The sequence below is a fragment of the Drosophila serrata genome, unplaced genomic scaffold, assembly GCF_035046125.1.
Source record: "Drosophila serrata isolate PLE 108 unplaced genomic scaffold, ASM3504612v1 contig_382, whole genome shotgun sequence".
Taxonomy (NCBI): Eukaryota; Metazoa; Arthropoda; class Insecta; order Diptera; family Drosophilidae; genus Drosophila; species Drosophila serrata.
In genome coordinates, this window is record NW_028257280.1 from 3633269 (window position 1) to 3655151 (window position 21883).

General features: G+C 36.3%; 1 protein-coding gene across 5 annotated transcripts in view; it reads left to right on the plus strand.

Moving 5' to 3' along the window:
* The window catches only part of pum (pumilio), a 209084-nt gene that overhangs the window by 114429 nt on the left and 72772 nt on the right, over positions 1-21883 (plus strand). Inside the window, exons 9-10 of one of the 5 annotated variants that reach the window (XM_086840481.1) lie at positions 4972-4983; positions 16267-16353. The exons of the other annotated variants lie outside the window; for them this stretch is intronic. Of the exons in view, the coding sequence (XP_086696607.1) occupies positions 4972-4983; positions 16267-16353 (99 nt within the window). The remainder of the gene's footprint in view (positions 1-4971; positions 4984-16266; positions 16354-21883) is intronic. 5 annotated transcript variants of the gene reach the window in all.

Consider the following 21883-nt stretch of genomic DNA (forward strand, 5'->3'; position numbering starts at 1 on the left):
GCTGCTAATAAAAAAAGGAATATAATGACCTAAAAATTGTTATATTTAAGATGGTAATGAGCAGGGAAAGAAAATTAGTATATAAGAACACATGATTTAGTTTAGATCTTAAATAGGAAAACCGATTTTTAGAAAAAGTATTCTAGAAAAGATTAAATCTTCAAATGAAGTGAGTTGAAAGGGAAAAGCACTCAGTGAATTTGAATTTATTAGCCTATTTTACTGTGTATGTATAACAATATATAACTCTATAATAAAAACTGATAAATAATTAAATAAAAATACAGTTTCCAAACAGAAATACATATTAAGTAAATGTTTATTTACTTTTTTTATTTACCAAATAAATACCAATAAATACAAGTAAATAAAAATGATTTATTTAATTTCATAAACAAATGAATAGATTTAAAAGTCTCTAGCCCTCACAAACTGGCCAATTTTATTTTAATAAGCAGAAAAACAAACAATATTAAAACTCTTTTTTTGTGAAACAAACACTTTTCCCTCCCTCTACACACCACCACTTATCTAAATCCAGCAAACTCTAACATATTGCTCATTTTATCAGTCAACCACCAAGAGTCCTTCTGATCCTTCTGCTCCTGCTGCTGTCGTCACCACTCTGGGAAAACCCTTTTCGACATATTTTGCGGGCGGAACGCCTCCGCTGACAAGCGTGTAATCTCGACATAAGTGGAAGTGGAGCCACCACAAAAAAATTAAATAAAATAAAATGAGGAGTTTCTAACCCTTTCACAGGGCTGATACACGTGGCCAGGACACGTGTCAGGGAACTGTTATCGCAAGTGCTACAGGCAGGCCTATGGGGGTACTTTCTACCCCCATATCATGGTTGACAGCATCAAGAGGACTTGATGATGTCTCATAAAAATTCACTTACTCCAAAACATGGCAATCGCAACAATTTGTGGAAAGTATATTGAAATAGAAACCCAAGAGAAGATGGGGATAAAATCGAAAGGGTTACTGAAAAGATATAAAAATTTATAGTTTATGGTCTATACAAGATGTCAAGAGCTAAAGCTTCACCTAAAATATAGTTTTATACACATCTGTTCCATAAATTCTTTAAATATTATACAAATTAATTAAGGTCACACGTTTTAAAAGAACCTGGAATTAATTGGTTTTTGTCACTCGTCCATAAAAATTACGCAATGTGAAAGAACTTTTAATTCCTTAATAAATATTAAATCGATGAAATTTTCATTTTACCCACATTAAAAGATTTTGTTTCGCGCCTCTAGAATACATTTTCCAGTTGTGAATCAGATAAATATGATTTCCGTGTCACGTGCACCAGAGAGTTTCTGTTTGTTTTTCCTTTTTTTCCCCCCACCAACCAGGCCAACTCCCCCGATACCCATCTCTCCATCAATGACAAATAACCAAGAGAAACTCCCCCTCGCTCTTGGATATTTTCCTTATTTTTTCCCCTTTTCCCCCAAAAGCTTTTCCCTGCGCACAGCTGTGAAACATTTTGTGGTCATGTTGACAGAGAAGGAGGAGGAATTTGGAAAAGTTGCTTTGGGGAAAACATGTGTGTGAAATCACTTCAAACTTAGAGAGAGAGAAAAAGAAGCCAAAGCATTCCGAGTGTATCTGATAGATACAGATAGGAAACATATGATGCTCACTTTGGCCACCGCACAATTTATATAATGATGTCGCACTTTTGCTTTTCCCTCCACTTCCAAGCACGAGGGAATATCAATTTTGTTATTTTCGGCTTTCTTGTTGCTGTTGCTGCAATTCGGCAATAACTATTTATTAGATACATAGATACATTGTATCTGCTGCTGCTGCGTGCCTCTACTTTTCGCTTCCCTTTCATTCCCTTTGACTTCTTCGCCGCTGCGCTGCTCTAAAATGCAATTTTATAGCTGTCAGGGGAATTTAACGCCAAGCGCGAAAATGCCAAAAACCTTACACGGTGCCCTGCCCTGCCACGCCCCCATTTTCCCATCCATGCGCCCACCGCCCATCGTGTCATGTTGTGCCTGCCTCCACATTTTCACCCATCGCTTGTCTTTTGTTTACGCTGCGCTAGTTTTTGGCTAACGATAAAGTGTCAAGATATTCCTTTTTTTTCACTCCATAGTGTTGTTTTCTTTCGTCGACACTCGGTCTTATAGGGTATTAGAGGGTTCGGTCAGGGACACTTTAAGATAGAACTTTAAGATGCTATAGAAGAAGTTACTTATGGAGATTATTATTTAAATTTAAATGAAACATTTTATAAGTCTATATTTTTAAAATGGTTTCCTTTTGTAGTCCTTCGATGGGCGCCATTTTTGCTTGGCGGAGCCTGTGTATCTACAAACTGCCCATCTCTGCTTAATGCTTAACTTTTGTATCTTACTATAAGAACTAAAAACGTGGTATCTTTTAGTCTAAACTCACTAATTTTGCTTTATTTCTCTCCATTTTTTTTTTTCGAAGAATAGAACGACACTTGCAACAAACAATTTTTTCTGTTTTTTTTTCCATTCTTTCTCTGCCTTTTTTTGTTTAGTATTCTGTGTTATGCATTGCGTGCAGAGCGTAAACAAAAGGGCGAAAGCAACAAAAAATGGCTAGCAAAAAAAGAAAACCTCTGAGCCAATATAGAAAGAACTTCCCGTTTGGGAAAATAGGAAGACCCCCACATCACCTCCCCTTACTACTGTACTATGAACTCGCCGCACTGCGTGTGCAGATAATAAAACTAAATAAATTGATGGTCTTTGTGCAGAAACTGACAAGTTGCAGGCTACGAACGAAAAACGTTCGATGGCCATATTATACATAGATGGGATACATGTATGTACATAAGTATGGCTACGGAAATATTCAAACCGAAAGGCAATAACAATACACACAAAAGATAGCCCAGATAGATACACATAGATATTACTTGGTTAGATGCAATGTGTCTATGGGATGGTATATATATACTAGGTTCGTTGGATAGTTAGATGGATAGCTGGTCATTTATCATCTTCAGTGGATGGAAAGCGCATTGCAGGACGAAAGACCAAAAGGGGATTGAGAACAAAAAAGGACTTCAGTTTGGGGGACAACAAAGGAGGTGAGAAGGTTGAGATTTACTGGGGAAAAAGGAGGAGTTATTAGAGGAATTTTTAAAAATGTTAAGTATTAAATTGAAGCTTCTGTGTTTTAACCCATTTTTATTCATCACCAATTATGGCATAATCTCTGAATAACCCAATTTTCCTCTCAAGGCCAACCAAAAGCAACTGGGACCACACTCTATTACCGCATTTCCCCAACCCATTCCCTTTTCCATTTCCCCTTTCCATTTTCCTCGCCCACACACCATTTTATGAGCATAAATCAACCACGAAAAACGTAATTAAAACATAAACAAAAAAGCCACTGGAACAAGAAGAGCAAAGCAAACCAAAGGCAAAAAGTGCACAGATGTGCCTGCACAAACATTATTCCTCCCCCTCGATATCTTTGTTTTGTTTTTGGCCATAACCGAATATCTTTCCTAGCCTGCGGGGAGGCAAAAAATAAATAAACAAAAAATTAAGCCAAATTATAAGGGTAAAGCCAACAGAAATCGAAGCTGTTGCCTAAAAAGCTGCAGTTTACCAACAAACAGACAGCGAAATTGAAATGAATTAAAAATGTAAAAAATGAATTTAACTTTTGGTCAAATTGTAAAAGCCGAAAGGCTTAAATAAATGAAAAATTAATATGATCAAGAACCCCGAAACATGGAAATTAAATTTAATTTAACAAAAAAGGTAACAAACAACTGATGGCAGAAATCAAAGGATAACAAGCGAATGAAAAAAAAGGGGTGCTAGGGATCAGCAGGGAAAACATGTAGGTTTTTCCTTCGCTTTTATTTTGTTGGAGATGAAAAGTGGGCGGCTATCAAAAATTTAAAAGCTTTTCATGTATTTCCCGCTGAGCAACCGACTCCTCCGCGGATATGTAAATGATATTTTCGAGTGGACGTCAAACGCAGCCAATGTTTTCAGCTCGGATCCATCCTCCCCAACGAAGCCACCCACAAAACCGCATTTGCCCGATGGCTCTACCTTCTTTCCTGGATTTTCCCAACGTCGCCAACATTGCGGTCGGAAAAGGCCAAAGGGCAAGCGGCATTGGTTTCTGTTCCTCATCCCCATCCTCCTGCTCCTCCATTCTATAAGCCGCTTTCCCGGCCAATTTTCATTTCGTTCGTGTTCTGCTTCCCTCACCCCTTGTTCCCTCCCTTTATAGGCATTTTAAATTTTCCATTGACCGGATTTTCAGCATTTTACAAGCCATGAATTTTTTAATAACCCCGCTGTTTCCCCTCAAAAAACGCAAGCGACAATTTTCGCGTCAATATTTATGAGAAGCAACCAAATTGAAGTTGACAATCTGCTCAGAAAGAGCCGAGTTTGTGCATCCTCTGGCCTTGTCTTTGAGCTTGGTTCTTTGAGGGTTCTTTGGGATGCAGATATTTTTGGGGGGAAAAGTCAAACAAAGTACAAGTTTTCTTTTGTTTTTCAAGTGAATGGAAATTTGTAGTTGGCTCTGGAGATGTTACAAGAGTGTTTTATGAATATTTCAGCTCAGAATTTTCAAGGAAAATACTAGTAAATTCAAGATTCTGAATAAAATGGGAGATAGAGCTTGGGGAAAATAGGTTTTTTTGTAGATTACGGTTAGTTTTTATCCTTAAATTTATATATGTATTCGAAGGAATAATAATTACACTTTAGATTTATACTGATTAAATTACTTTGAATTTATGTTAAAACCTTAGAAAAACCAGTTCCAGTTTCTAAACTCTAAGATTTATTATGTGAACAAATTCACCCAATTGAGTGTCGTTATAAATCTTAATACCTTTTAACCGTATTTATTTGTCAACATATCTGAAATTGCATTTTCCACAACCATTTCTCACCCTCGTTATTTGCCTCTTCTTTCTCTTTGCAGGTAGGTGACAATGTACGTAACTTGTTTCAGAGGGAAATCTCTGGCTATCCGAAAAGAAAACCCCCCCTTGAATCTCGCCTCTGCCTTTTCGGGTGATGTATATATAATTTGAATCCCAGATGGCCTCCCCTTTCCATATTCACCACTCAAATTGGGTTTTATTTATTAACAATTGTATTATATAATTGTTTGGCCTGCTTTTTTTTGTGCGTCATTTGCAAATAGTGGGAGTGGATATTAGGAATTAAATTGTATTTACTAAACTTGAATGCCGGTTGAACGGAATTTTGTTTAGGCAATTAATGGCAGACCATAAACAGAGCAGAATCCTCAAGCCAGGTGAACACTGAGATGTATATATATTTAATGTCTTAACGGATTCTGTGCAACAAAGAGTGCCATAAATTTTGGCTTTTGCTAAAGATAAATAGTATTTTTCAAGGACATGCCAATGTGTGTGTGTGTGTATTTCGGTAAAAGCAATTAATACATCCAGAATATATGGAGGTATTTATATGAGGTGGCATTAGGTTAGTCATCAAGTTGCTTGGGTGGCGACATTAACATCTAAAGCAGGCAAAAGTCGCGTCATCGAGTCTATAGAAGAGATGCCCTGGAAAAAGAAGGGTATATGAGGTTTAAAGAATTTACTTATTGAATTATATACAAAAGATATACCCCATATTTCACTCTCCCAACCCATTTTACCAAGCTTTACAGGGTATTATAAATTCAATCAGAAGCTTGCAAAGCAGTGAAAGAGTCGTTTCCGACCCCATAAATCTTATATATTCTTGATCAGCTTGAAAAGCCAAATCGATCCAGACATATTTGAAAGGAAAAAAATTTCAAAAATTTTTACCCCAAATTTGTCATTAAATTTGATATTTTTAAAATGTAAAAATTTGACAAAATTTAAATTTAATAAAACTTAAAAATCTGGGATGCAGTTTTGTTACCTTTATAAAAACTAGCGCAAAACAACTTTCCGAATTGAAATTAATGAATTTTTGAGTCATTTATGATCGATTTCAACTTATGGGTAACTGCAAGGGTATCCACACTTCGTCTACTCAAAGTTTGCTTCATTTCTTGTCTTTTTTCTATTTTGAGTTTATTTTTACACAACACCTATTTCTGTATTTGCTGAGCATAAACCTATTAAAATGTGAAATTTATTTGATTAGGAAAAATTCAACATAGTCTGTCGTTGCCGGCACACAACTAAATTTAAACCAGCTGACTTTTTGTATTTGGTTTTCTATCGATTTCATACGTATATAAACCATATAGATAGGCCTCAAATCCAATGGATAATTTGCATAACAAATGTCGCAGTCGAAGAAGATGGATTTGAATAAAAGATTTTAGCACACGCAGCCGGCTTTTTGAAGGATTGTTGTCGTCTTGAAAAATACAAAACAAAAGCAAAACAATAACAGACACCATATAAAATACAATATTAATAAAACAAGTTGCTAATTTATCTTCTTGACTTTGAAAACATGTTGGACAGCTTTTGATATGATAACTTGTGAAAGAATGTGTATCAACCAAAGAAACAAAAAATATATATAGAAGATGGATAGATCAATCCAAATGTACAAATGTGTTGCATGAAATAAAAAATGCAATTAAAAACAATTCAGACAGATATTAAGCTTTCACCCGCAACGGATTATCACAGCGTAAAAAATGCATTCGAACTGCTAACGAAAATCTCGTTTCTTAACTGAAAAAAAGCCGTAAAAAAATTATATAATTCCTTTTGTTGTGAAGTCAGTCAAAAAGTCATAAAATAGACACAACACGCCATTCAACTAACTAATTAACTAGACTAGTCTAGTCCGAAACAAGTCCCTCCTTGAGTCCCCTCGATTTAGAAAAAGAGTCATAACCGAAATCTTAATCTATAGCAAGTTAGACCTGAATGGAAAATGTCAAGATCATAAACAAATCGAAACCAAAAGCAAGAATAATATTAATAACAATATTAAGTATAAGCTTAGATCGTTTGGAGAAATTACGATATCGAAAATTATGCATTCGAGTAATATTTATTTAAGAGTAAATAAAAAATTTTGTCGAAATAGTATAATTTTATTGTATGAGTTAATCAATTAAATGTAATTACTCATAATTGGTAAAAGCAGAATTCAGATAATAGGTTATTTTTACACTCTACTATCTTTAGTTAATGTCTATAAAAGTTAAGCAAAATATTAAAGCTATGATTACCAAATTATCAACTGCAACTCATCATTACATTAGTAATTAAATTTCTGTAGTAGATACATAATTGAAGTTAATTTCATAATTATAATTGAAGTTGTATAACAGTCACATTTTTCAAAGTTATGGAGCAACCCTCGCTATAAGCTTGCTTCACATATTTCACAATATTTTTATTTTTTAATTAGAATCAATTTTTATATCTTTGCTTTTGGCTTTAGATTTCAATTTTGGTTTTGTTGCTTCTGTTAATGTGATTTGTTGGTATGTCTACCACAAATACCAAAGAGAAATACACAATGAAACGGACTGTATGTGATTATTTTGAAAAAAAAAGAAAAAAGAAGAAACCCCATAACAGAATTAATAAGCAACGGTAATCAAACGGAAGCGGCCAAGTTGGTCTGAATGTTTATTGTTTCTCCTCGTGGGTTGGTCAATTTCCGGTTGACCGACACAAAACACGATTATGTAAATTGCGATGTTTTAGAATGCCTCTCAATATGCAATCTACATAAGAATTATGGATCATCATTCTGTTGTTGTGTAAAGCCGTCATAATGAATGATAATCGGCAGCTAATTATTATTAAGATATTAATCGAATTAGTTTAATATGATATCAAAAGAATATAAATCTATGAAGCAAACTTTGAAGAGACTCCTAGAGTACTATCTCTACTATCTCATTTGATTACCTTGTAGACTTCCCCTAATTTGTTTCTTTAATGATGCTTATTTATATAAAACCCCAAGTCTCATGTGAATGTTTAATGATAACAATCTCAGCCACCAGTTGCTCCAGTTTGACAAATTTTGCTTTAAAAAAACATTCAAGAAACCCACACTCATTAACGTTTGTGTCTCTTGATCCTAATCTCACCGCACTGTCATTCATTTGGAAAGCTTGAAGAACTCAAAGACGGGAGAAGAATAAATAAAGAAAGACTAGAAATTAAGAATTCGCAAAGTGTGCAAGAAGAGTTCGGGGAGTTCGGAAGAACCGGTTGAATGAGCGAAGAAGACGAAGACGAAGACGATTCTTCTCTTCTTCAAATGGGTGTCAATGCTGAAGAAGCGACGAAATGGAACCGGTTCTACAGAACCTCCAGCACGAAGACGTGAAGAAACACAAACCCCCACCCCCCTGTCTTCAATAGTACCGTTAAGTAAAGCGGTCAACATAACGGTGAACCAAAGACAGCGAAGAATCAACTTCTTTGGCTTTGTGACTTTGTGACTTTGGTTCTTTTGCTTCTGGGTTTGTGTTTTGTAGCTTTCTTTCATTCGTTCTCATTTAAGCCAAAAGTGCATAAGCCAAAATCTTGTTTGTTTGTTTTTCTTTTTTGCCTTTTACCCTCAATCTCTCTCTCTCTCTCTCCTTTTTTTGGCCAATTATTTTCGCTTGGCCTTTACGGCATTGCACATTTTTGTTCCAAGTTGGCCTGACCTGATTCTATAGCTCCTGTAGCTTCTCTCTATAGATATATCCCCAACTTCTCTACCTCTTAGTTGGTTCTTTGTGCTTTTTGCGGTTGTTGCAGCAAATCTGTTGGACTTTTTTGTGTTCAGCTTCTCGTCTATCCTTTCAGTAACCTGGCTTTGTTGTTGTTCTTCTTGTTGCTTTGGTTTAACGCTTTTTGACCTTAATACCCAAAGAAAGGCGTCACCTTTATGGGCACGAAATGGAACGAGTGCGGAGCTGCACTGCTGCACCCCTTTTTTGGCTCGAAGTTAGTGCAAATTGAAACTGTCAGTCAGAAAAGGGCAAGCGTAACCAAGTTTAGCTACCCTTCCCTTCTGAAACCCTGTCACCTCTCACTTCACACTGACCCCAAGCTGTATTTAAGTTGACAATGTCAGCCGGGATTATAGCCAAGAAGACTTTTGGGCCAGGCATTGCTGCAATCCTAAAGGTAATGAAAAATGACCAGAAAATTGTGCCAGAAAATAAGGGGATTTGATGCCCAGATGTGCTTAATTTTTTAACAAGAAATTACACTTTCCACTCTTTATTGGATTAAAGAATTAAAATAAATGAAATTGGATTCAAAAGAACATTTTAAAACCTATTAAATTTATCACATACCATAGAGATTATTAATTAGAATACTATCTAAAAGATATATTTCTCAACCAACTAAAGTGTTGGTCTTTCTTTAAACTAAAAAATCAATCTTTTATCCCATTACTCATTCTAGTGCCATGGATACATTTTTTTTAAAACCATTTGACATCGAAAAGCCAGCTCATAGCTGAACCCCCACCTTTCCGCAGATTTTCCCTCCTCAAAAAAATATATCAACACTATCTGTCAGCGAGTAAAGTGTGAAAAATCGAAATGAGACAGCAAAAACAATGCGACAAAAACGAATATAGTTCGGAAACGAAAATAAATATTGCGCTGTCTCATTTTTAGTTTGCCAAAAACAAAAAAAAAAATCAAAAATGTATAGAACATTTTCGTTTTGGAATTTTCACCAGGTAGCATAGCAAAGAGAAAAAAGGCGGTCACTGTGTGGGCGTGTGTGTATATATTTTCCATCTAACAACATAATTCTGCTTGTCTGTCTGTCTAATTTGACACTTTTGTCATGGGTTTCGAGCGAGATATGAGAGATGCTTTGCTTATAATAATAATACTGAAGATGATGATGACGATGATTCGAAAGATGAGAGAGAAATGCAAAAGAAATGTACTTAGTCATAGTTTTCTGGTGTATTATTGTTGTCTGTCTGCATCCAAAGCTTAGACATTGTGGCTAAGGAAAAGTGGGTTAAGATTGCTGCCATTGTTGTGTGTCGAATTTTGGCATCTGCGTTTGCGTTTTCTATTGTTACTTTGCCACTGAAATTGCCATTGAATGAAAGCCCTCTAGATTGTTTGTTTATGTTGCCACAAGAAAAAACTACTCTAGGTCTAATGAGGCTTTAAGAAAGAAGGGAAATGCGTGTCCCAGGGCTATTTGAACTTTAAGGAAAGTTGATGAACTTTAAGCAATTTAAAGGGAAATTATAGAAAGTAAGGTTATTGATTAATCACAACTAAACTTTAGGATTTTCTTTGAAATAAATACTAAAGAGTTGCTAGTTTAGATTAGAAATCTATTAGTAGTCATTTGCCTTGTTAACACATTAAACAATTATGTATTCATCATATTCATTTCGAGATGCATCTTCTTTGATATTTAAAATTCCATTGAGTCATTCTGTTAGCATCGCCTTCTATCACACCGAACTTGACCCCTAAATAATATTTGAATATTCTTTGATAAGCAAATGGAATGTATTGATTCAACTCAATTTGGAAGGCAATTAAAATGCGTTTTGTTATGCCGCTTCACTTCCGAATTCCGTATGCTTGTAGCATTTGTCGTTAAATGCAAAATAATTTGCTTAATTTATTTAGTTTTGTGGTGCATTTTGTATACAGAGTTGCCAGATTCATTAATTTTCAGAAATTTTTAAATAAGGAAACTGATAAATTGAATAAATGAAATTATTTAATCATAATAGATTGATTACGATGTTACCAGATTACTTTACAATTACTAGAGTTTGGTAGATCTCCAAGTTTTTTATGATATTTAAAGTTTTCTGATTAGTTTATTATATTTTCCACTCCCCTAAAGTTTTTTTACTATTCCCATTTTCTTTTAAAAGTTTAATAAAGTTAATTTTTTTTTTGCCTGCCAAACCCTAAAAGAATTGCAGTAAAAGGTAAATTTTCCGTCTAAAAAACAATGGGTGCAATACGAAGAAAACAAGAAGAGAGAATATAAAGGAGTTTTTGGGGGAAAAAAGGCGAGTTACCTGTAAAGGTAGCATGACACTCAAAAGTATTTTGTATGTCAATTGCTATTCAAGCTACTCACGAAAATTCTGGTCGGGTGGGGGAAATAAAAAAGAAAGAAAAGCGAACAAAAAGTAGCGGGAGAAGTGCCGGAAAAGTGCCGCAAAGTTTATGAGCAGACTTTTCCACGGAGAGTCAGAAAGAAGTTTACTATATTGAAGAAGACAAGGGGGCGGGGGCGGAAAAAGCCAGACTTTGAAGAGGTCACCCTCTTGAGTTTGTTAATTAAATTCACGGCAAGTGTGAAAGAGAGACGAAGGTGGAGGTGGAGTCCGAAAAAAATACGCTTGATAAATTTAAATGAGCCCCCAAAGTGCAAAGCCAAACAAAGACAAAAGCAGGCACTGGATATGATGTAATCTAGTACAAATGGGGGGAAAATTTAAATTCAAAAACAACAAAATATACAAAAGAAGATACAAAAAACAAAACACTTGCAGTGTAGTGAAACAAAGCCAGAGCAAAACAAGAAATGTGAAAAATATGCTAGTTAAATGCCGGCAGTGGAATCAAGTTTAGTTCTTTTCATTCATATTTATCCATTGTGCCTTGGCTGTGTTTATCCATATGATATCATTATCATTATGATTCTTATTATTGTCGTTCTTGTTCTTTTAGCCACTGTCTCAGTCCCCTTTCTCTGCATCTGGTTTTACATGTTTTTTTTAGTCGGTGTGCCTTTCTTTTGGTCATTGACTTGGCGCAAAAGGTTCACTGAACTCGAAACAAAAATTGAAACAAGGGAAGGAAGAAGCGAAAATGAAGGTAGTTTTTGACTTTCAAAGGGAACGGAACCTAAAAACCTTTCCCCCAACTACTATCTCTAAGTACAAGGTGTCGGATTTATAATTTTATATATGGGTCAGGTTGGGGTAAACCTTTCTAAAGTCTGTGGTCTGGGAAAGGGTTTTATTTTTTAGTTAGAAAGCTGCAAAATATTTTTTGGATAATTAGGGTTACTATAGCTATGACTCTTTGACACGATTTCAGATTTTATAAACTAGTTTAAGAGCTTTGAAAGTTCTATTTAAATTTCAAATTAGTACCCAAATTAAGCAAATTAAATCCCAAATGAAGTGAAGTGCTTTAATGGCTCCTTAAGCTTGCTCCTTCCCCCGTTTTTGCATTTTCCTTCAGCGTTGTCTGGACGTGTGTCTGGTGTTTTAGGTAAAAAGGCGTTGATGACGATAATGGACAGCGCAGGATGGGAGAGATTTTGTTGAATTCAGCAGAAAACTAGAGAACAAAAGCCAGAAGATGATGGATAAAAAGTAGAAGGGGGAGATGACACCACCATGCCACGCATTTTGATGGATGACATTGATTGATGATGATTAATAATGTTGCATTTTTATTGCTTTTCATCAAGCCAAAGCAGGCAACACCTACAGCAGTCGTTGTCCTTTTGGTTGTTTAAATACATTAAAGTAGTAGGATACAAGGATACTGGGAGGCAGTAGGTGTGTGTCACAGGATAACACCTGCATTTCTATCTCTATTCTCATCTCTGTCTCTCTCTCTAGCTCTCTATCTCTATCCTTGCCGGTTGATTATTTCGCTTGAGTGCGGCGCAAACTCATCAAGGCGAATGCTCTACGGCTTGAACTCGGGTCCATTGCTCACTTTATCGTCCTGCGTCCTGCGTCGTCCTTTCACCCATTTCCGGCGCCACATGTTTCCACGCATATTCGCTCAATTAAAAAGCATAAAATTACATTTTCGCTTAAATGAACTTGAGCGGAGTGTCGTATCCCTTCTTTTATTTACTTACCTCTCCTCTCAATTTTGCCAGTCTTTTCCTTTCTCTATCATCGCATATCCTTAGGTATGAATTTCCAGTCTGGTTCATCATTTTCCACACAGTTTCCTGGTTTCCACTTTTCCGGGTATTTGCTACTATATTTTGCTGGTCCTTTTATGGCATTTTTTACTCTCTTAAAGATAAATTACTCTATAGTTTTAGGATAAAGTTATAGAAATTAATTGCTTAAATTAACTATATTCTTTTAATTACTATGGTGTTTCAGGCACTACTCTTTTAGGGCTCCTTTTTTTTTATAAACTTTATGAAATACTTTGTGGTTTGAATGTCGTGTTTTTTGGATTCTCTTGCAAGGCATATAATTTATTTTTGTTGTAATATTTGGCCCACCGCAAGAGCATTTCATCAGAACTAACCCCATTCACCTGTCCAAAGAAAAAAAGCGAAAGACATTCAAAATATTACCCAACTTGACCCCATTCAAACTGCTTATTTAATATTTATAAAATTACGACAGAATTTTATTCAGAGCTGGCGAGAAAAAGAATGTGTATTCGTTCTTTTTTGGTATTGCGCCACATGGCGTATACTTAATTACATTTGGTGTTTTACAAGTTGTTAATTTTCCCGGTCTCTGCCAATAAATTAATATGCAAAACACAAAAACAGAGACACACAAGGATATGTGGGGTATAAAAAATGGTTGGCAACAAATAAAGATGAGTGAGGAGCTTAAAAGGATGAGTGGTGGAGAAGGATGCGGAGCTGGTTTTTGGCCATTCATAGCTGGTGGTGATGATGGTCTCAGCTGAAAATTTGAAATCCTCGGCTCAGTTTAATGAAGCATGGTAGAGTCCTCCTTAAGTATGCCAATAAGTTGCGACTGGGTTGGGTGGAGGAGGTGAAAATGGACGGGGAGGGAAAAGGGTCTTTAAAGGACACGACCAATTTGTTTGTGGGGTTGCCATAGTCACATATGAATTTTTAAGTGCAAACATAATAAGCAGCTTAATGAACACACACACACAGAAACTGAACCCACGTGCACTCGGGAGATCCTTTTGCCTCCTCCTGCCCCTTTTTTGGGAAAGGGGTGTGGAGGACAACCCTTTTTAAGGATGCGCAGCTTGTGTCATGAATTTAACACGTGTGCGTGTGCGTGAGATGGCAACAGAAAGAGATGGCAAACAGATACAGACGGGGTCAAGATAGTAGTGAGCAGAGAAAGAAGTAATTTAAAAGAGGGTGAAAAAATCTACTACTGTTTTAAGACAAACAGCACTATTTATATTTAATTACTTATTAAGTATAAGAACCTTTAATATATATTTGTTTCTAGTAGAACTCAATAACCCATAGAATTAATTTAAATTCCCCCCTCAATCTCTAATAAATTAACTACCATTGTTTTGCGGGGGGAATCCCGAGAGTTCGGAGGTGGCATGTCCCAACGAAACACAACAGTTTTCACCCAACTTTATCATCTTTAACACTTTAAGGGCTCTACCTCTAGTCCTCTCCCCCAATAGCCCTTCCTTTCCGTCTTGTCAGTCAGCGTTGAAAATACCACAAAGAACTGTCAAAGTCGTCGTCATCCTTCCACAAAACCCTCTTAAAGCCCCCAGCTCCAAAAAACCAGGCATCATCATCAGCAGCAGGAGCAGGAGCAAAAGCTGAAGCGGCTGTGGCTGCGGCAGGGATTGTCATCATATCATTCCCCTGTCGTGGGTGGATTTTTTTTCCGAGTTGTTGTTGTTTTGTTGGTCCTGTCCGTCCTGTCCCTTTGGTTCCTTTGTCCTTGCGTATGTCCTGTCAGCAGCTCTGTGTGCCGCCAGTGTCTGTGACTCTGTTTATTTGCTGCTGCTGTTGTTTTTGTTATTTTATGCTCGCACAATTTGCATTTTAATTATTTAAGAGAATTTTGATTAAAAAACATATACATATATATATAGCTACGATACGAGGTGGGAGTACAAAATGTTGGAGCGTTGCTCTTTCTATTTGGGTAGAATTGTTACTTTAGTCTGCCAGGGGAGGTGAGCTATCGGCTTCGATTTCGATTTCAATTAATATTTAAATCAAATTTTGGAATATATTTTGGAAAAACCAAGAAGTTTTTTGTTGAATTTCAGTAATATTAAAACCCGAAGAAGGGTATCCATACTTCTATTATTATAAAATCTATATAGTATTTGCCTATCAACCGGATTCAGCCCGTAGGCCAAAGCTATCCTTGGGGCTACTGCCGTCATTCCATCAGGATCAGCTCTTGAAGGATTAAGCCGGTGCTAAGAGCTCGTACTCCTTGTTCTCCCCCCTGGAAACATTGCCGCTCCCCCCTTCGTTATGATGTTTTATGCATGTGACGTGGCCGCGTTAATTTTGACACTTTTCATCAAATGCTCTCCTTTCATCAAGTCAAAATATTCTTTCATTTGTTTTTTTCCGGAAACAATATTAAAATAAACAAGTCGAAGGGGGAGAGAAGACGATGTTTATATACCCTTCCAGCTTACAATTGAATTATGGGATCGAATCGGAAAGAATATTTATTAATATATATTTATGCAAGTCATAACTAAGCAAAAAAGCATTAATTTCAATTTGGAAAGCTGTCCTATGCAAGTTTTTATGAGATTAATAAATCTGCATACCCAATTTAAAATTTAAAAAAATTAAAATTTTTATCAAATTTTCAAAAGTCAATTTTCATAATTTTACCTCTTATAAAATTGTAAAAATTTTGAAAAAATTAAATTTTGATCGGACATAGCCAGTTCGATTCGCCTGTTGATGCTGATCAAGAATATATATGATTTTTGGTGTCGGAAATGACTCCTTCATATTGTTACAAGCTTTCTGCTGAAATTATAATACCCTGGAAGGGTATAAAAAGTGTTGAAAATTGTGCCTTACTTTTTGTGTGAGGGTTGAGCTTATTAGAGGAAAAACATCGGCGGACATGGACATATCACAGGCGGTGCCCAGTTTATGAGGCCCCCGAACATTATTCAAAGTGACAGGCCGACTCTCCTGGTCTTCTCCGAGTTTCTCCTTGGAGAATACCTGTCAAGTGGCAGCCAGTGCAACAATTTAGATACCGGGATATATATATAGGTACATCCCTGCCCTCTTGCCCTCGCCCACACAATGAAAAACAGGAAAAATACAGAAGCAATAAACATTTTTACAGCCATAAATTCTTTTCACCGCCCCACCGTTCGCCTGCTAGCTCTCGCTCTCCTCACTTACTAAATTCTTCATAAATTTCTTATTTTTATTACATTTTTGAACTTACGAAAATTTTGAAATGCTCTCAACTGGCACTCTTGCCGCCGCCATGGTTGTTTGGTGTTGTTCTTGTTATTATTGTTATTGTCGTTGTCTCTTGTTGCATCTGAAATAAATTTTTAATATCTAATTTTTTATTTCACTTCTTTTCTTTGCAGGTAAGTTTTATCCATCAAACGAGGGGCATCGAGAAACGAACACACCTTCTATATAATCTCAACTCCAACCACCGAAGCAGCACATGTGTAATGGTTTTTATTTTCGGTTTTTATTACACTATCAAATCCATTTTTTGGGGGGGAATCTACTTAGAAAGATTACATTTCTTAGGATTTGGGAAAGTCCCAGAGAGTTTAAAAACTCTTTTTCCATTTTTATGTCTTTTCCGATATTTTTATGCATCTTTCCTTTTTCGATAAATACTTAATTGGTTGTAAACAATATAATCGAATATACATTTATGGCCTTAATAAGAATATCAAGTCTTAATTACCATTAAATGTTTATTTGTACTAAAGTATGAATGTTTATTTTGCGAGTAATTAAACAATGAGCTCAAGGCTGTAAAGCACTTTGTACTCTATATTTCCCCTTTTACCATATATTACACCATTAACGAACGGCTTATAAAAAATGTTATAATTATTATTATTAACATACGACGTAAGAGTGCAGCCGAGGCTGAGTATTTCTGACAATTTTTTGTGCCCATGCCCTCAGGGTATTTCGATTTCGCCAACCAGTTTGGCCTTAGTCACAAGTATTTTTAATTGTGATTAAATCCCAAGTGATTAAAACATTTAAATAATATAGAAATTTACTCATTATAAAGCCAGATGTCTTGTGTATTTTTTTTATTTTAGTAAATTGATTAATCAAATTATAAAGGGTATTTAAGCTTCCCATTCAACACCTTTCTAATATTTTTTCAATATCCATTCTTGTTTTTTGTTTTGATTTTTCTCTGGTTTTTCAGTTCATGGCATATAATTAATGTCTACTTAAGTGAAATGACAGTCGGTCCGTCGTTCTGTATTTTCCTCGATGCTGATGCTGCTCAGCTCCACCCTCTTCCTCCTCCCCCTTCACTTATTATTTTCTAGTTTAATTACTCACTAAGCAGACGGAATATATGGGGGATGGGATGATGGCCAGAGCGAAATCGGGCGAGTGGTGCGCAGTCAACAGTGTCTGCTAAAAATATCTCATCACCGCACACACCTGCACGCCGGACAGCCAGTTCGCTGCTAGCGTGCTCCTCGGGGCTGAGGTAAAAATGTATTTTTAATTTGGAAGAATATTTTCACAAAGTTTTTTTCCACTTTTCATGCTGCTGCATATGTGTATTCATTTTTCCTGATATTTGCTATAGAGAAAATTTTTTGGATTTTAATTTCGGCCAATTCCTTTTTTTCTTCTTGTTTAGATTTTGATGATAGAAAAATATTTTCTATTTGGCTTGCATGGCAGGCAATTTACACATTGTTCAAAATTACGAGATATATATATATTTCGAGAATGTCTGTCTGTATTTATATAAACACAGACGAGAGTCTGGAGAATTTTGAGACTTTTTAATGACAAACGGAATGGAATTTGTAGTAATTGGACTTTATTTTGTACGAAGGAAGTGATTCAAAATTGGCTGACCATTTAATTTGGTCAATACATCCCGTCTTCTAGTATTTATGCCGCATTTTGACGCATAAATTGACCTTTTGACCCCCAAACCCCTCTTGGTTTTCTCTAAAGCTTTCAACCTAACAAGCTCACATCTCATATTCATCGTTTTGTGGGGCTCAGCTGATGAATTGAATTAACCCAACCAAACAGAGGCAACGGTTTGAATTCAAATTGGTCGACATTGTTGTCGCTTGTCACCCATTCACCCACTCAAGGGTTAAATGGGTAATAAAGGGGGTATGAGACTGAGACTGAGATGGATACACAGGGCTTCATCATTAGGCTACCCATTGATTTGCACTGGACAATTGTCAATTTTAATTGAATGCAGCTTCCCATGTTCACTGTCCCTCTCTGAGTTAATCAGCTTTTGTTGGTGTATCTCAGTTACAGGTATAAGACAAATCAATTGAAGGTTCAGTCAATAATTTCAAGTTTACTTGAAAATGTTACCCTTTAACTGCAGCAAAGTACATTTAATTAGTGTGGCTGTAGATTGGGTATCTTGCTCAAGATATAGTTGTGATTGGTATTATTTTCAATGAATACTTTGCATCTTCAATGATAGATAGGTACTGCATTATATTAAATTATCTTAGCAAGTATGATGAATCTTTTCCTATCAAGTGCTGACATCATTTCCGTTTGCAGAAATGCAAAAGAGCAAAAAGCATTCAATTAGTGTGGCCGTATGCCATTGAGTAGTGGTCCCTCTTTCCCCTCTTTTTCTTTCAGTGGCCCGATCTCGTTTATTTTTTTCCGTTTTGTGCCGCCTTAAATGGATTTTGATTGAGTTTAATTAAATTTTATTAGGTTTTGTCACCCTCTCCACATGGAATGGAGAATGATGATGATGTGCGTCCGGTCTGAAAGGAGGGTGGTCAAACAAGGGGACACAGACAGAGAGTATAAAGAGGGATCTCTGGGATTCTGAAATCACAGCATTTGCTTTTGGCTTATTATTGTAAAGTGAACGGGCGTGATGCAGTCGTGGACTTGAAATGGGGGGAAATTCTTCTCTGGTGGAGAGAGAGACAGGCGACTGAAAAGTGAGGGAGGAGACATATAAAATTTCACTCATTCAATTCAGATTCGTTTGTTCGTTGGTCCTCTTCGCGTTGCATTCACATCCATTTACGATGTGTTTATTGAGTCTTTGGTGGCCTTTGAATCTCCTCTTTCTAACCGCCTTTATACCCCTTTGTTTGTCACTCGTTTTTATTGAATTTTTCAAACTGTTTTTTTTTTGTTTAACAACCAATGAAGTTGTCTTTGGTTTTTCTTGGACATCTGAAATTGAATTGATGCATTGAACTGTCTTTTTATGGCTGTTAACACGGTTTCGTTTCTTTCATTTGCAACCAGCCAAAGCGGTTTGAAATTTTTTTTCACTGATAAATTTAAGGTGATGAAAATGTAGGAGTTTTGGCCCGGTTTGTCTTTAAACCAGTCTGTCTAATTAGCTGTCAAAGTTATGATTGGAAAGCATTTTCAGTTATCAGAAAGAGATGATTTAGTAAAATATTATTATGTCCAAGAAATTTAACAAGAATACATTCTTTAAATTATAATTTAATATTTTTACAGTATTTAAAAACTTTTATAAATTCTTTAATAATCTAGGGAGTGCTTAGCAAATTCTTGGTAGAAAAACACCTCAATTCACTGCCAAAAACCCCAAAAGTCTGTGACAGTCAATACTCAGTATCCTAAATCCATTCAATTTTATGAGTGATTCAGGACAAATCAGTCAACCAAATCAGGTAAACACTTTGATATAATAAGCACTAAAAAAAGAGGCTACCCTCTCGTAGTCCTAGATGATATTTTGTGTGGGAAAGCATCGGGTAATGTGAGAAAATACCTTTGTTTGGTGGGGTTTTATTTTTTTGCGAGACGACAATTCCATACAAATTTAAGCTCTTAAAGATGACATTTTGATCTGTTTTGATTTCCCCAGAGAGACAGACAGAGAGAAAGACAGAGTCTGTGTGAGTGTCCTGTGTGTCCTTGCAGTCGTGTAACGTGATTTCTTGTTTGGCAGGCTCTCTTGTTCACCCTTGCGAACTTATTTTGGTTAACGTGTTTTTTTTATATATACATATATATTTTTCAGCATATATATATATATGTTTGTTCCGAGTTTATTGCTTGTCTGCTTGGGCAAAAGAGATGGCAAAGGGTCGACATCGTTGTTGTCGTCTCGCATATCCTTAATACATAAAATATGTTTGATGGTTTCGCCATGCTCATATGTCAAAGGTTAGCGCACGTGCTCACGCTCCCAAAGCGTTTGTGTTGGGTTGTTGGGTTGCAAAATCGAAATTTAATATATATATATATATATATATATATATATCCATCCACCGATATCTGTCTGTGTGTGTGGAATTAAAGTATCCTGCGAGGGTGGTACAAGGAGTCCGAGTTGTGGCTGCTGAAGGATTACCCTGATTTTGCTTGCACATCTCGTGAATATATTTCATATGGTTTTCCGGCTTTTCTCTTTGTTTTGAAACACAAGAGTATCTTGTAAATGTTGAATTATTTATGACGTGGACTTTTGCGCCCTCTTTCGCTCCTCTGCTCTTTTAAAGATCGATTGATTATTTTGTCACAGAGCATCGACAACTTTCAATTAGCCTCCGGACGGGGGCTCAACATAATGACAATTGATTGCCATTATCAGGCGATATCTCTTCGAAATCAATTAGAGGTCTGCCCCTCTTCGTTTTTCCTGTTTGGTTTTTTTTATCACCCACAAATGTCATGTAGTTGTTTACCTTTTTTTCCGGGACAATTCCATAATTGAAGAGCTCTTTAGAGCTCGCATAGAAAGTTTTTGAGTAGGAAATCTGTGAGTGAAAATCTTTCAACAGCAAAAGTTAATTTCTGTGTATTGTATCGAAAGGAGGAGGGTCGAGAGAGCTGGAGAGTGAAACGAAGTCGAGTGTTATTTCTGTGTGTGTAGCCGCAATTGACAAACATTGTTATCACACCATTCGTTGTACTCCTCCCCTCTCGCCAGTCGAGTTTTCTTTATCTTTGCCGCAATGTCAGCGCCAATTGCTGGGTAAACATATTTACCCAAACCAAACCAAACCACAGACAATTTGGTCTAGTACTATTTAAGCGACAGAGAAAACAAGTTCTGGGTATTATAATGCACAATAAACATATATATTCTATATATATATAATGCAAATGAATCAGAAAGTCTATATTTGTATATTGATAGGGTAAATATTGCACCTTTTTCTTGGGTGAAGAAAGTGTTAATAGTTAGGAAATTTACCATTGAAAAGTGGGTTTATTGCTTAATAGATTCTTTTCTTTTCAAATAATATGTTTTAAAAATTTTCCAGCACAAAATGTAAACAGTAAACAGTTATAATAAGTTAGAGGACAGTCTAGCTTAACATTTTATCAAAGTACAGAAGCTATTTGCTGTGAGATAAATCTGTGCGACTTTAAGTTTGCTCTACGTACATACACCTGACGTATCATATAACCATTCAGCTTTCCGCTCTGGCTAGACGAGGGGGGAAATAAAGAAGGAAGAACTGTGTGTAAATGTGTGTGTACTTGCACAGATTTTTCCCCTTATTTTCTTGCTATTTTCTTCTTTTTTTTTGCACCGACATGAACTGATTTGCTTGGCGCGATGCTGCAACTTTTTCCTCGTGCGAACAAAACCCCAAACCCCAGAACCCTCGTCACATTAATGTCTCTATAGCTGTCAGTTTAGCCTTTCTGCCCGGGCAGGTGGTTTTTCCAGCGGAAAAACGTGGGTGATGGGTGATGGGTGAAGTGCCCTGGAGTTTGGTTTGGTTGGTCCCCTCATCCGAGGCGTGTCTGTGCTTATCAGTGAAAACATTTGGCCAACCTTCTCTCTGGCAGCGGTTGCGGCTGTTTAACGGGTTGCCATTCTGGGGATAAGAGGAAACTTGGCTCGCTTTTTTCTTTTTTTGCACCCCCCTGCCATTTTATTATTTTCTATTCTCTTTTTTTTCCTGGGTAGTTAGGAGGTGCAAATGTGCGTAACTTGCCGCAATTTCAACACCTCCAGCAACCTTGGAAAAATAAATCAGT